General features: G+C 40.4%; 1 protein-coding gene across 1 annotated transcript in view; it reads left to right on the top strand.

Annotated features, from left to right (window-relative positions):
* The window catches only part of Abcb11 (ATP binding cassette subfamily B member 11), a 119,306-nt gene that overhangs the window by 56,164 nt on the left and 47,003 nt on the right, over nucleotides 1-16,139 (top strand). Inside the window, exons 16-17 of the mRNA XM_021182286.3 lie at nucleotides 148-349; nucleotides 2,246-2,315. Coding sequence (XP_021037945.1) covers nucleotides 148-349; nucleotides 2,246-2,315 — 272 coding nt within the window. The remainder of the gene's footprint in view (nucleotides 1-147; nucleotides 350-2,245; nucleotides 2,316-16,139) is intronic.

Here is a 16,139-nt window from a genome sequence, read left to right on the forward strand (position 1 = left end):
TGTTGGCTATTTCTGATATATGCACAGCCTGTGTAAGGATATTTCTAGGGTCCAAAGCTGACTTCCTGTGGACTCAGGGATAGTATGAAGGTTAGCATTGGCTCTGTCGTGCAGTCTTGTTTAAAGATACATCTTGTCTTCTTACAGATCCAACATGGACACACAATCATCTCAGTTGCCCATCGCCTATCAACAGTCAGATCTGCAGATGTGATCATTGGCTTTGAGCGTGGAACAGCTGTGGAAAGAGGCACCCATGAAGAACTGTTAGAAAGAAAGGGTGTCTACTTCATGCTTGTGACCCTGCAAAGCCAAGAAGATAATACTCACAAAGAAACAGGCATAAAGGGCAAGTACCTCTTTCTCTTTGGCCTGTATATTATACTAAATAATTAACATTTATGCTGCTGGTTCAATTTATGTTTGTGAATATGCATTATTCTTATTAGTCTTACAAAGCCCAGGAAACATTATGCAGTTGATAAGGAAAAAAAATAAAACAAAGAAGGCTAAGTTACCTGATCAAGTCATAGAGCTAACTAAATCCAAGGTCTTTTGCTTTCAATTCTACCATTTTTTAAGTAGGACAGGCTGCCTAGATGAGTCAGGCATATGAAGGATTCTCATTATTATTGCATGAATTAAACAATGACTAAATGTTTTGCACTTATTTTCAAATGGAGATGGCTTCTTTTTTTTCATCTGAACTTTCAGACTTAGTGTTTATACTGAGCTAATTAATCAACCACTTTTGACTTTCTCCACCATCTCCCATGGGAACCTCATGAACAGCATTAAGCATAACTATTGTATATGTTTAATACATGAAATCTAAGAAGTTTTGAAAATTTGCTGGTTTTCCATTAATTTTATTTATTTATTTTATTGATTTACATTCTAGCTGTTGCTCCCCCTTCCTGGTCCCCTGTTCCACAGTTCCTCATCCCATTCTTCCTCCCTCTTACCTCTGAGAGGGTGCTTCCTCTTCACCAGGCCTGTCCCTTCCCTAGGGCCTCAGTTCTCTTGGGAATTAAGCACATCTTCTCCCACTGAGACCAGATCAGGCAGTCCTCTTCTATATATGTGCTGGGTGCCTCAGACTAGCCCTTGTATGCTGCCTGGTTGGTGGCTTAGTCTCTGGGAACTCCCTGGAGACCAGGTTAGTTGAGATTGCTGGTCTTCCTATGCAGTCACCCTCCCCTTCAGCTTCTTCAATCCTTCCCCTAATTCAATGATATAGAAGTCCCAGACTTCAGTCCAATGGTTAGGTGTAGGCATCTTCATCTGTCTCAGTCCAGCTGCTGGTAGGGCCTCTCAGAGGGCAGATGTGCCAGGCTCTCATTTGTAAGCACATTATAGCATCAGTAATAGTGTCAGGTCTTGGTGACACCCCCACCCCATGAGATGGAGCCCAGGTTGGGCTGGTCATTGGACTGCCTTTCCTTTAGTCTCTTCTCCATTTTTGTCCTTGCAGTTCTTTTAGACAGGAACAATTCTAGGTCAGAAATTTTGACTGTGGGTTAGTAACGCTGTCTTTCCACTTGAGGCCCTGTCTATCTACTGAAGGAGGACTCTTCGAGTTCCCTCTCCCCATTGTTGGGCATTTTAGCTAAGGTCATTCTCATTGAGTCCTGAGGTCTCTCACCTCCCAGGTCTCTGATACTTTCTAGAGGGTCCCTCCACCCCTCTTCCTCTGAGGCTGTGTATTTCTATTCATTCTCCTGGACCTCTGGGCTTCTTTCCTAACCCAGACCCAAAAGGACATACATGGTATGTACTCACTGATAAGCGGGTATTAGCCAAGAAGTATAGAAAACCTGGGATACAATCCACAGACCATAAGAAGTGTAACAAGCTGTCCAAGTGATGATGCTTCAATCACACTTAGAAGGGGGAAGAAGGAGGGAGGGACCTGGGTGAGAGAGGGGAGGGGAAAACGGGAACAGGATCAGGTATGAGAGATATGAGGCTGGGGAAACAGAAGAGAAGCCCCCATTTCACACAAATCGACCTTACTGAGTATTTTGGGTTTTTGTTGTTGTTGTTGTTAGAATATGTTGGACAAATTTCAAGTTTTATTATTTTATTTTATTTTATTTTACTATATTGTATTTTATTGCAATAAGTTAACAAGATGTCTGGGTATCCAATGCAGTAATTACCTTCTAGGCAAACAGAAAATTATTCTATGTACATAAGGCCATGCTTATTGTGTGTTGTAAGGAATGGCTCATGTGTTAAATAGGAAAAGATACAACCGAAGGGGACACACCTGAGAGGAGCTTTACCAGAGGCAGCTATCAGGACAGTTTAAGGTAAGCACAAGCTCTGTGAGTTTGAAGTTTGTTGATATTTTTAGGAGCCTTCTGCACGTGTGGTGCTTTGGCACTATCCCAGGTCCAAGAAGGAAACCCTATGGCAGACTCCAGGTCCTGGGATCTAAGTTTGTCAATTTGTTTAACTTAGTCTTCTCAATCTGTTGAGAGAGGGCCATGCTGGAAGACTCTTCTAATATTGAGCTGAGAATAGAGATTTTATTTGGTTTCATTTTAATTGTATGTGTATGGGTGTTTTGCCTGTATATATTTCGGTGCACCATGTGTATGCCTGGTGACTACAGAGGCCAGAAGTGGGAATTGGATTCCCTGAGAATGGATTACAGATAGTCGTGAACCACCATGTGGATGCTGGGAATTGAACCCTGGAGAGCAGCCAGGGCTCTTACTCACTAAGCCATTTCTCCAGCTATGTTTCTCTATGTTAACTTGGTACTGTGGTGCATATCCGTATCCTTGGAAGACTGAGGTAGTAAAGAGTACACAATCAAGGCTAGCTTAGACTAAAATGTGACCCTGTCTCAGGAGAAAAAAAATACATAAACAACTACAAACAAGCAAACTGCCAGGCACCTACTCTTTCCCCGCCAAACTTACCCAGTTTGAAACACTCCTATATGAAGGCCATCTTCATCAGCTTAGCTCTGTTCTTTATCCTTACTGAGAGGCAATTTAATTACAAACACTTCTGCTCCCTGAGTGATGCCTTTGGATTCAAATCATTTCTTAACTGGATGGAATAAAATGGATGTTTAGGCTTTTAAAGAAGATGTCCTCTAATGAGACATTTGTTTTCCTGGGCTTACATCTATAAATATTCACTTTCAAAACATATTTTGGAATGTGCTGTTAGAGAGAGACTGTAAATCATCATTAGAGGGACACTCCTCCATTGTTGGTGGGATTGCAAGCTGGTACAACCACTCTGGAAATCAGTCTGGTGGTTCCTCAGAAAATTGGACATAGTACTACCGGAGGATCCTGCAATACCTCTCCTGGGCATATATCCAGAAGATCTTCCAACTTGTAATAAGGACACATGCTCCACTATGTTCATAGAAGCCTTATTTATAATAGCCAGAAGCTGGAAAGAACCCAGATGTCCCTCAACAGAGGAATGGATACTGAAAATGTGGTACATTTACACAATGGAGTACTACTCAGCAATTAAAAACAATGAATTCATGAAATTCTTAGGCAAATGGATGCATCTGGAGGATATCATCCTGAGTGAGGTAACCCAATCACAAAAGAACACACACGGTATGCACTCACTGATAAGCCCATATTAGCCCAGAAACTTAGAATATCCAAGATACAATTTGCAAAACACAAGAAACAAGAAAGACCAAAGTATGGATACTTTGTTCCTTCTTAGAATGGGGAAACAAAATACCCATGGAAGGAGTTACAGAGACAAAGTTCGGAGCTAAGATGGAAGGAAAGACCATCCAGAGACTGGCCCACCTGGGGATCCATCCCATATACAACCACCAAACCCATACACTATTGCATATGCCAGCAAGATTTTGCTTATAGGACCCTGACATAGCTCTCTCTTGTGAGGCTATGCCATTGCCTAGCAAATACAAAAGAGGATGCTCACAGTCATCTATTGGATGGAACACATGGCCCCTAATGAAGGAGCTAGAGAAAGTACCCAAGGAGCTAAAGGGGTCTGCAACCCTATAGGAAGAACAATGATATGAACTAACCAGTACCCTCCAGAGCTGTGTCTCTAGTTGCAATGAGGCAGAGGATGGCCTAATCAGCCATCATTGGGAGGAGAGGCCCTTAGTATTGGGAAGATCATATGCCCCAGTACAGGGGAATGCCAGGGCTAGGAAGCAGAAGTGGGTGGGTTGGGGAGCAGGGCAGAGGGATGGTATAGGGGGCTTTGGGGATAGCATTTGGAATGTAAATGAAAATATCTAATAAAAAAGAATTTTACTTAAAATTTTTTCTGATGTTAAAAGTTATGTATTAAAAAAATCTGTCCAGAAATATTTGTCTGTGTTCATAAAAATATTGTTAAGAGTTTTTCTGCTTCAGTCAGAAAACTAGTAATAAGTTACGGTTGATGCATCTCTTTGCGATTGGCCTTACCATTTCTAAGACATTAAATACCAGACTGTGCTCAAAGTAAAGACTTAGTATAGGACTAGCTCATTCAAGATGGCTACTCATATCCTGAAGGAAGTTAATTAAGGTTGCTTAAAATAGAACATTCTGATAACAATTTCATGTAGCCAAAATGGGTTTATTTATTGTTAACGTTCAAAGAATGATTTACTAAAAAGTATTTTCATCTATTTCAAACATAGATATTTTTTATACTAATGTATGTTAATTTTATAGGTCTAGATTCTTAGAGTTGGTTATTTTGTTTTATTTTGTTCTCAGAAAAAAACTCTACTGAAGAAAAAGAAAAAAATTTAAAAAGTGTTAGCTTATTGAGCTGGAAAACAAAGCAATAGCTTTGAATTACTTTATGTATATATAGAGGAATGTAGTAGAAGATATAGAAATTATCAGAATTACTAGGCAAATTTTATAGGCATGTGGGACTTATGTTTGATCCTGGCAGCATTTTTAATCATGAGTAAAATACATAAATCACAACTTGAAGATGACTACTTTTCTTAAACACAAAAATGACTGGGTACCTCTCTCTGTCTTTGGGTTTGAACAACATGTATCTTGCGGTCATTACAGCAAATAAGTAAAGCGTTTATTTATTTTTAAGAACAAGATTCTGACTGTTCAAAGTAGTTTATGATGAGAAACAAATAACCTTTTTCACACAAGTGTCTCTTAGTTGGCTACACTTCCCACAAGTTCTACATTTAATTGACTAGGACTAAAAAAAATATCCAGAAAGACAATCCACACTCAAAAAGTAGCTATTAACCTCCTGCAAAGAAGGATTTATAACTTTGAATAAGGAGTTCTATTAAAAATATCTCATTGTATGGGCTGACAGGATTTTTTCTTAGAGGATGACTAAATGAAATGTTAATTTGTATCTTGCTTTTTGGGCTGTAGCCTTTCTGATAGCTGAGCCTTTCTTCAACAATATATTTTAGGTTCAAAAACAAGTTAGTTGGCAACAGAAAATAATTTTCTAAGTAATAATGTAGAAAAAAAAAGAGAGAAAGAACATTTATTCCCCCAAATTAGCTGTTGTTCTTTGCAGTGAAAGGTGGTGCACAACTTTTGACGAAGTGCGGATTTCTTTTTTTTTTTTTTTTTTTTTAGTTACACTCTACTTTTTATTTATTTTTTATTTATTTTTTTAAATATTTTTATTACATCTTTTCCTCAATTACATTTCCAATGCTATCCCAAAAGTCCCCCATACCCTCCCACCCCACTTCCCTACCCACCCATTCCCAGTTTTTTGGCCCTGGCGCTCCCCTGTATTGGGGCATATAAAGTTTGCATGTCCAATGGGCCTCTCTTTCCAGTGATGGCCGACTAGGCCATCTTTTGATACATATGCAGCTAGAGTCAAGAGCTCCGGGGTACTGGTTAGTTCATAATGTTGTTCCACCTATAGGGTTGCGGATCCCTTCAGCTCCTTGGGTACATTCTCCAGCTCCTCCATTGGGGGCCCTGTGATCCATCCACTAGCTGATGGTGAGCATCCACTTCTGTATTTGCCAGGCCCCGGCATAGTCTCACAAGAGACAGCTATATCTGGGTCCTTTCAGCAAAATCTTGCTAATGCAATGGTGTCAGTGTTTGGAAGCTGATTATGGGGTGGATCCCTGGATACAGCAGTCTCTAGATGGTCCATCCTTTCGTCTCAGCTCCAAACTTTGTCTCTGTAACTCCTTCCATGGGTGTTCTGTTCCCAATTCTAAGGAGGGGCATAGTGTCCAACTTCAGTCTTCATTCTTCTTGAGTTTCATGTGTTTAGCAAACTATATCTTATATCTTGGGTATTCTAAGTTTCTGGGCTAATATCCACTTATCAGTGAGAACATATCATTTGAGTACTTTTGTAATTGGGTTACCTCACTCAGGATGATGCCCTCCAGGTCCAACCATTTGCCTAGGAATTTCATAAATTCATTCTTTTTAATAGCTGAGTAGTACTGCAATGTGTAAATGTACCACATTTTTTTGTATCCATTCCTCTGTTGAAGGGCATCTGGGTTCTTTCCAGCTTCTGGCTATTATAAATAAGGCGAGACTTCCGGCACCCTCCCAGCCGGAGGACAGAGACCTGCCCTGCAGAGAGTGCCATCTTGGCTCCGGGACTCCGCCGAACTTAGGCTACAGGTTAGAGTGAGGACCACAGAGGCAGACAGCTTCTGGGACAGGCGGGAGCCACAGAGCCGCTGAGGCAGCACCCTTTTGGGGCCACAGACTTCCGGCACCCTCCCAGCCGGAGGACAGAGACCTGCCCTGCAGAGAGTGCCATCTTGGCTCCGGGACTCCGCTGAACTTAGGCTACAGGTTAGAGTGAGGACCACAGAGGCAGACAGCTTCTGGGACAGGCGGGAGCCACAGAGCCGCTGAGGCAGCACCCTTTTGGGGCCGCAGACATCCGGCACCCTCCCAGTCGGAGGACAGTGACCTGCCCTGCAGGGAACGCCATCTTGGCTCCGGGACTCCGCCGAGCTTAGTCTCTACAGGTCAGAGTGGGGACCACGGGGGCAGACGGCTTCTGGGACAGGCGGGAGCCACAGAGCCGCTGAGGCAGCACCCTTTAGGGGCCGCAGACATCCGGCACCCTCCCAGTCGGAGGACAGTGACCTGCCCTGCAGGGAGCGCCATCTTGGCTCCGGGACTCCTCCGAACTTAGTCTGTACAGGTCTGCTGACAGAGGATACTCAGAATCCCCAGAAGAACAACCTCTGAACAGAGACAACTATAACAACTCCAGAGATTACCAGATGGCGAGAGGTAAAGGTAAGAATCTTACTAACAGAAACCAAGACCACTCACCATCATCAGGACCCAGCACTCCCACTTCGCCCAGTCCAGGGCACCCCAACACACCTGAAAAACTAGACCTGGATTTAAAAGCATATCTCATGATGATGGTAGAGGACATCAAGAAGGAATTTAAAGAACTACAGGAGAACATGGCTAAAGAGTTACAAGTCCTTAAAGAAAAACAGGAAAACACAACCAAACTGGTAGAAGTCCTTAAAGAGAAACAGGAAAACACATCCAATCAGATGATGGAAATGAACAAAACCATACTAGACCTAAAAAGGGAAGTAGACACAATAAAGAAAACCCAAAATGAGGCAACACTGGAGATAGAAACCCTAGGAAAGAAATCTGGAACCATAGATGCAAGCATCAGCAACAGAATACAAGAGATGGAAGAGAGAATCTCAGGTGCAGAAGATTCCATAGAGAACATGGGCACAACAATCAAGGAAAATGGAAAATGCAAAAATATCCTAACTCAAAACATCCAGGAAATACAGGACACAATGAGAAGACCAAACCTACGGATAATAGGAGTGGATGAGAATGAAGATTTTCAACTCAAAGGACCAGCAAACATCTTCAACAAAATTATAGAAGAAAACTTCCCAAATCTAAAGAAAGAGATGCCCATGAACATACAAGAAGCCTACAGAACTCCAAATAGGCTGGACCAGAAAAGAAATACCTCCCGACACATAATAATCAGAACAACAAATGCACTAAATAAAGATAGAATACTAAAAGCAGTAAGAGAAAAAGGCCAAGTAACATATAAAGGCAAGCCTATCAGAATTACACCAGATTTTTCACCAGAGACTATGAAAGCTAGAAGATCCTGGACAGATGTTATACAGACACTAAAAGAACACAAATTCCAGCCCAAGCTACTATACCCAGCCAAACTCTCAATTAACATAGATGGAGAAACCAAAGTATTCCACGACAAAGCCAAATTCACACATTATCTCTCCACGAATCCAGCCCTTCAAAGGATAATAACAGAAAAAAACCAATACAAGGACAGGAACCACGCCCTAGAAACAACAAGAAGGTAATCCCTCAACAAACCTAAAAGAAGACAGCCACAAGAACAGAATGCCAACTTTAACAACAAAAATAACAGGAAACAACAATTACTTTTCCTTAATATCTCTTAATATCAATGGACTCAACTCCCCGATAAAAAGACATAGACTAACAAACTGGCTACACAAACAAGACCCAACATTTTGCTGCTTACAAGAAACTCATCTCAGAGAAAAAGATAGACACTACCTCAGAATGAAAGGCTGGAAAACAATTTTCCAAGCAAATGGTCTGAAGAAACAAGCTGGAGTAGCCATTCTAATATCAGATAAGATTGACTTCCAACCCAAAGTCATCAAAAAAGACAGGGAGGGGCACTTCATACTCATCAAAGGTAAAATCCTCCAAGAGGAACTATCAATCCTGAATATCTATGCTCCAAATACAAAGGCAGCCTCATTCATTAAAGAAACTTTAGTAAATCTCAAAGCACACATTGCACCTCATACAATAATAGTGGGAGACTTCAACACACCACTTTCACCAATGGACAGATCATGGAAACAGAAACTAAACAGGGACACAGTGAAACTAACAGAAGTTATGGATCAAATGGATCTGGCAGATATCTACAGAACATTTTACCCTAAAACAAAAGGATACACCTTCTTCTCAGCACCTCATGGTACCTTCTCCAAAATTGACCACGTAATTGGGCACAAAACAGGACTCAACAGATACAAAAACATTGAAATTGTCCCATGCATCCTATCAGATCACCATGGACTAAGGCTGATCTTCAATAACAAAATAAATAATAGAAAGCCAACCTTCACGTGGAAACTGAACAACACTCTTCTCAATGATACCTTGGTCAAGGAAGGAATAAAGAAAGAAATTAAGGACTTTTTAGAGTTCAATGAAAATGAAGCCACAACATACCCAAACTTATGGGACGCAATGAAAGCATTTCTAAGAGGAAAACTCATAGCTCTGAGTGCCTCCAAAAGGAAACTAGAAAGAGCACACATTAGCAGCTTGACAACACACCTAAAAGCACTAGAACAAAAGGAAGCAAATTCACCCAAGAGGAGTAGACGGCAGGAAATAATCAAACTCAGGGGTGAAATCAACCAAGTGGAAACAAGAAAAACTATTCAAAGAATCAACCAATCAAGGAGCTGGTTCTTTGAGAAAATCAACAAGATAGATAAACCCTTAGCCAGGCTCACTAGAGGGCACAGGGAAAGCATCCTAATTAACAAAATCAGAAATGAAAAAGGAGACATAACAACAGATCCTGAAGACATCCAAAACACCATCAGATCCTTCTACCAAAGGCTATACTCAACAAAACTGGAGAACCTGGATGAAATGGAGAAGTTCCTAGACAGATACCAGGTACCAAAGTTGAATCAAGATCAGGTTAATGATCTAAACAGCCCTATATCCCCCAAAGAAATAGAAGCAGTCATTAATAGTCTCCCAACCAAAAAAAGCCCAGGACCAGATGGGTTTAGTGCAGAGTTCTATCAGACCTTCAAAGAAGATCTAATCCCAGTTCTTCACAAACTATTCCACAAAATAGAAACAGAAGGTACTCTACCCAACTCATTCTATGAAGCCACAATTACTCTGATACCTAAACCACAAAAAGACCCAACAAAGATAGAAAACTTCAGACCAATATCCCTTATGAATATTGATGCAAAAATCCTCAATAAAATTCTTGCTAACCGAATCCAAGAACACATCAAAACAATCATCCATCCTGACCAAGTAGGTTTCATCCCAGGGATGCAGGGATGGTTCAATATACGGAAATCCATCAATGTAATCCAGTATATAAACAAACTCAAAGACAAAAACCACATGGTCATCTCGTTAGATGCGGAAAAAGCATTTGACAAGATCCAACACCCATTCATGATAAAAGTCTTGGAAAGATCAGGAATTCAAGGCCCATACCTAAACATGATAAAAGCAATCTACAGCAAACCAGTAGCCAACATCAAAGTAAATGGTGAGAAGCTTGAAGCAATCCCTCTAAAATCAGGGACTAGACAAGGCTGTCCACTTTCTCCATACCTATTCAACATTGTACTTGAAGTCCTAGCCAGAGCAATTCGACAACAAAAGGAGATCAAAGGGATACAAATTGGAAAAGATGAAGTCAAAATATCACTTTTTGCAGATGATATGATAGTATATATAAGTGACCCTAAAAATTCCACCAGAGAACTCCTAAGCCTGATAAACAGCTTCGGTGAAGTAGCTGGATATAAAATTAACTCAAACAAATCAATGGCCTTTCTCTACACAAAGAATAAACAGGCTGAGAAAGAAATTAGGGAAACAACACCCTTCTCAATAGTCACAAATAATATAAAATACCTTGGCATGACTCTAACTAAGGAAGTGAAAGATCTGTATAATAAAAACTTCAAGTCTCTGAAGAAAGAAATTATAGAAGATCTCAGAAGATGGAAAGATCTCCCATGCTCATGGATTGGCAGGATCAACATTGTAAAAATGGCTATCTTGCCAAAAGCAATCTACAGATTCAATGCAATCCCCATCAAAATTCCAACTCAATTCTTCAACGAATTAGAAAGTGCAATCTGCAAATTCATCTGGAATAACAAAAAACCTAGGATAGCAAAAACTCTTCTCAAGGATAAAAGAACCTCTGGTGGAATCACCATGCCGGACCTAAAGCTCTACTACAGAGCAATTGTGATAAAAACTGCATGGTACTGGTATAGTGACAGACAAATAGACCAATGGAATAGAATTGAAGACCCAGAAATGAACCCACACACCTACGGTCACTTGATCTTCGACAAGGGAGCTAAAAACATCCTGTGGAAGAAAGACAGCATTTTCAACAAATGGTGCTGGCACAACTGGTTGTTAACATGTAGAAGAATGCGAATCGATCCATTCCTATCTCCTTGTACTAAGGTCAAATCTAAGTGGATCAAGGAACTTCACATAAAACCAGAGACACTGAAACTTATAGAGGAGAAAGTGGGGAAAAGCCTTGAAGATATGGGCACAGGGGAAAAATTCCTGAATAGAACAGTAATGGCTTGTGCTGTAAGATCGAGAATTGACAAGTGGGACCTCATGAAACTACAAAGCTTCTGCAAGGCTAAAGACACCATCAATAAGACAAAAAAACCACCAACAGATTGGGAAAGGATCTTCACCTATCCTAAATCAGATAAGGGACTAATATCCAATATATATAAAGAACTCAAGAAGGTGGACTCCAGAAAGTCAAATAACCCCATTAAAAAATGGGGCTCAGAACTGAACAAAGAATTCTCGCCTGAGGAATATCGAATGGCAGAGAAACACCTGAAAAAATGTTCAACATCCTTAATCATCAGGGAAATGCAAATCAAAACAACCCTGAGATTCCACCTCACACCAGTCAGAATGGCTAAGATTAAAAATTCAGGTGACAGCAGTTGCTGGCGAGGATGTGGAGAAAGAGGAACACTCCTCCATTGTTGGTGGGATTGCAAGCTTGTACAACCACTCTGGAAATCAGTCTGGCGGTTCCTCAGAAAATTGGACATAGTACTACCGGAGGATCCAGCAATACCTCTCCTGGGCATATATCCAGAAGATGTCCCAACCGGTAAAAAGGACACATGTTCCACTATGTTCATAGCAGCCCTATTTATAATAGCCAGAAGCTGGAAAGAACCCAGATGTCCCTCAACAGAGGAATGGATACAGAAATTATGGTACATTTACACAATGGAGTACTACTCAGCTATTAAAAAGAATGAATTTATGAAATTCCTAGCCAAATGGATGGACCTGGAGGGCATCATCTTGAGTGAAGTAACACAATCACAAAAGAACTCACACAATATGTATTCACTGATAAGTGGATATTAGCCCAAAACTTAGGATACCCAAGATTTAAGATACAATTTGCTAAACGCATGAAACTCAAGAAGAATGAAGACCAAAGTGTGGACACTGTGCACCTTCTCAGAATTGGGAACAAAACACCCAGGGAAGGAGTTACAGAGACAAAGTTCGTAGCGGTGATGAAAGGATGGACCATTTAGAGACTGCCGTACCCAGGGATCCATCCCATAATCAACTTCTAAACGCTGACACCATTGCATACACTAGCAAGATTTTGCTGAAAGGACCCAAATATAGCTGTCTCTTGTGAGACGATGCTGGGGCCTAGCAAACACAGGAGTGGATGTTCACAGTCAGCTATTGGATGTATCACAGGGCTCCCAATGGAGAAGCTAGAGTAAGTACCCAAGGAGCTAAAGGGATCTGCAACCCTATTGTTGGAACAACATGATGTACTAACTAGAACCCCGGAGCTCCTGTCTCTAGCTGCATATGTATCGAAAGATGGCCTAGTCAGCCATCAATGGAAAGAGAGGCCCATTGGACTTGCAAACTTTATATGCCCCAATATAGGGGAATGCCAGGGCCAAAAGAATGGGAATGGGTGGATAGGGAAGTGGGGGGGCGCTATGGGGGACTTTTGGGATAGCATTGGAAATGTAATTGAGGAAAATATGTAATAAAAATATTAAAATAAATAAATAAATAAATAAATAAATAAGGCTGCTATGAACATAGTGGAGCATGTGTCCTTTTTACCGGTTGGGACATCTTCTGGATATATGCCCAGGAGAGGTATTGCTGGATCCTCCGGTAGTACTATGTCCAATTTTCTGAGGAACCGCCAGACTGATTTCCAGAGTGGTTGTACAAGCTTGCAATCCCACCAACAATGGAGGAGTGTTCCTCTTTCTCCACATCCTCGCCAGCATCTTCTGTCACCTGAGTTTTTGATCCTAGCCATTCTGACTGGTGTGAGGTGGAATCTCAGGGTTGTTTTGATTTGCATTTCCCTGATGATTAAGGAGGTTGAACATTTTTTCAGGTGCTTCTCTGCCATTCGGTATTCCTCGGGTTAGAATTCTTTGTTCAGTTCTGAGCCCCATTTTTTAATGGGGTTATTTGATTTTCTGGAGTCCACCTTCTTGAGTTCTTTATATATATTGGATATTAGTCCCCTATCTGATTTATGATAGGTAAAGATCCTTTCCCAATCTGTTGGTGGTCTTTTTGTCTTATTGACAGTGTCTTTTGCCTTGCAGAAGCTTTGCAGAAGCTTTGCAGTTTCATGAGGTCCCATTTGTTAATTCTCGATCTTACAGCATAAGCCATTTCTATTCAGGAATCTTTCCCCTGTGCCCATATCTTCAAGGCTTTTCCCCACTTTCTCCTCTATAAGTTTCAGTGTCTCTGGTTTTATGTGAAGTTCCTTGATCCACTTAGATTTGACCTTAGTACAAAGAGATAGGAATGGATCGATTCACATTTTTCTACATGATAACAACCAGTTGTGCCAGCACCATTTGTTGAAAATGCTGTCTTTCTTCCACTGGATGGTTTTAGCTCCCTTGTCAAAGATCAAGTGACCATAGGTGTGTGGCTTCATTTCTGGGTCTTCAATTCTATTCCATTGGTCTACTTATCTGTCACTATACCAGTACCATGCAGTTTTTATCACAATTGCTCTATAGTAAAGCTTTAGGTCAGGCATGGTGATTCCACCAGAGGTTCTTTTATCCTTGAGAGGAGTTTTTGTTATCCTAGGTTTTTTGTTATTCCAGATGAATTTGCAGATTGCTCTTTCTAATTTGTTGAAGAATTGAGTTGGAATTTTGATGGGGATTGCATTGAATCTGTAGATTGCTTTTGGCAAGATAGTCATTTTTACAATGTTGATCCTGCCAATCCATGAGCATGGGAGATCTTTCCGTCTTCTGAGATCTTCTATAATTTTTCTTCAGAGACTTGAAGTTTTTATTATACAGATCTTTCACTTCCTTAGTTAGAGTCACGCCAAGATATTTAATATTATTTGTGACTATTGAGAAGGGTGTTGTTTCCCTAATTTCTTTCTCAGCCTGTTTATTCTTTGTGTAGAGAAAGGCCATTGATTTGTTTGAGTTAATTTTATATCCAGCTACTTCACTGAAGCTGTTTATCAGGCTTAGGAGTTCTCTGGTGGAATTTTTAGGGTCACTTATATATACTATCATATCATCTGCAAAAGTGATATTTTGACTTCATCTCTTCCAATTTGTATCCCCTTGATCTCTTTTTGTTGTCGAATTGCTCTAGCTAGGACTTCAAGTACAATGTTGAATAGGTATGGAGAAAGTGGACAGCCTTGTCTAGTCCCTGATTTTAGTGGGATTGCTTCAAGCTTCTCACCATTTATTTTGATGTTGGCTACTGGTTTGCTGTAGATTGCTTTTATCATGTTTAGGTATGGGCCTTGAATTCCTGATCTTTCCAAGACTTTTATCATGAATGGGTGTTGGATCTTGTCAAATGCTTTTTCCGCATCTAACGAGATGATCATGTGGTTTTTGTCTTTGAGTTTGTTTATATAATGGACTACGTTGATGGATTTCCGTATATTAAACCATCCCTGCATCCCTGGAATAAAACCTACTTGGTCAGGATGGATGATTGCTTTAATGTGTTCTTGGATTCGGATAGCGAGAATTTTATTGAGTATTTTTGCATCAATATTCATAAGGGAAATTGGTCTGAAGTTCTCTATCTTTGTTGGATCTTTCTGTGGTTTAGGTATCAGAGTAATTGTGGCTTCATAGAATGAGTTGGGTAGAGTTCCTTCTACTTCTATTTTGTGGAATAGTTTGTGCAGAACCGGAATTAGATCTTCTTTGAAGGTCTGGTAGAACTCTGCATTAAACCCATCTGGTCCTGGGCTTTTTTTTTGGTTGGGAGACTATTAATGACTGCTTCTATTTCTTTAGGGGATATGGGACTGTTTAGCTAGTTAACTTGATCCTGATTTAACTTTGGTACCTGGTATCTGTCCAGAAATTTGTCCATTTCGTCCAGGTTTTCAAGTTTTGTTGAGTATAGCCTTTTTTAGAAGGATCTGATGGTGTTTTGGATTTCTTCAGGATCTGTTGTTATGTCTTCCTTTTCATTTCTGATTTTGTTAATTAGGATGTTGTCCCTGTGCCCTCTAGTGAGTCTAGCTAAGGGTTTATCTATCTTGTTAATTTTCTCAAAGAACCAACTCCTCCTTTAGTTAATTCTTTGAATAGTTCTTCTTGTTTCCACTTGGTTGATTTCACCCCTGAGTTTGATTATTTCCTGCCGTCTACTCCTCTTGGGTGAATTTTCTTCCTTTTTTTCTAGAGCTTTTAGATGTGTTGTCAAGCTGCTAGTGTGTGCTCTCTCTACTTTCTTTTTGGAGGCACTCAGAGCTATGAGTTTCCCTCTTAGAAATGCTTTCATTGTGCCCCATAGGTTTGGGTATGTTGTGGCTTCATTTTCATTAAACTCTAAAAAGTCTTTAATTTCTTTCTTTATTCCATCCTTGACTAAGGTACCATTGAGAAGAGTGTTATTCAGTTTCCACATGAATGTTGGCTTTCCATTACTTATGTTGTTATTGAAGATCAGCCATAGTCCATGGTGGTCTGATAGGATGCATGGGACAATTTCAATATTTTTTTTATCTGTTGAGGCCTGTTTTGTGACCAATTATATGGTCAATTTTGGAGAAGGTCCTGTGAGGTGCTGAGAAGAAGGTATATGCTTTTGTTTTAGAATAAAATGTTCTGTAGATATCTGTTAAGTCCATTTGTTTCATAACTTCTGTTAGTTTCACTGTGTCCCTGTTTAGTTTCTGTTTCCATGATCTGTCCTTTGATGAAAGTGGTGTGTTGAAGTCTCCCACTATTATTGTGTGAGGTGCAATGTGTGCTTTGAGCT

This window comes from Mus caroli, unplaced genomic scaffold, assembly GCF_978045245.1.
Source record: "Mus caroli unplaced genomic scaffold, Mus_caroli_1 scaffold_2, whole genome shotgun sequence".
Lineage (NCBI taxonomy): Eukaryota > Metazoa > Chordata > Mammalia > Rodentia > Muridae > Mus > Mus caroli.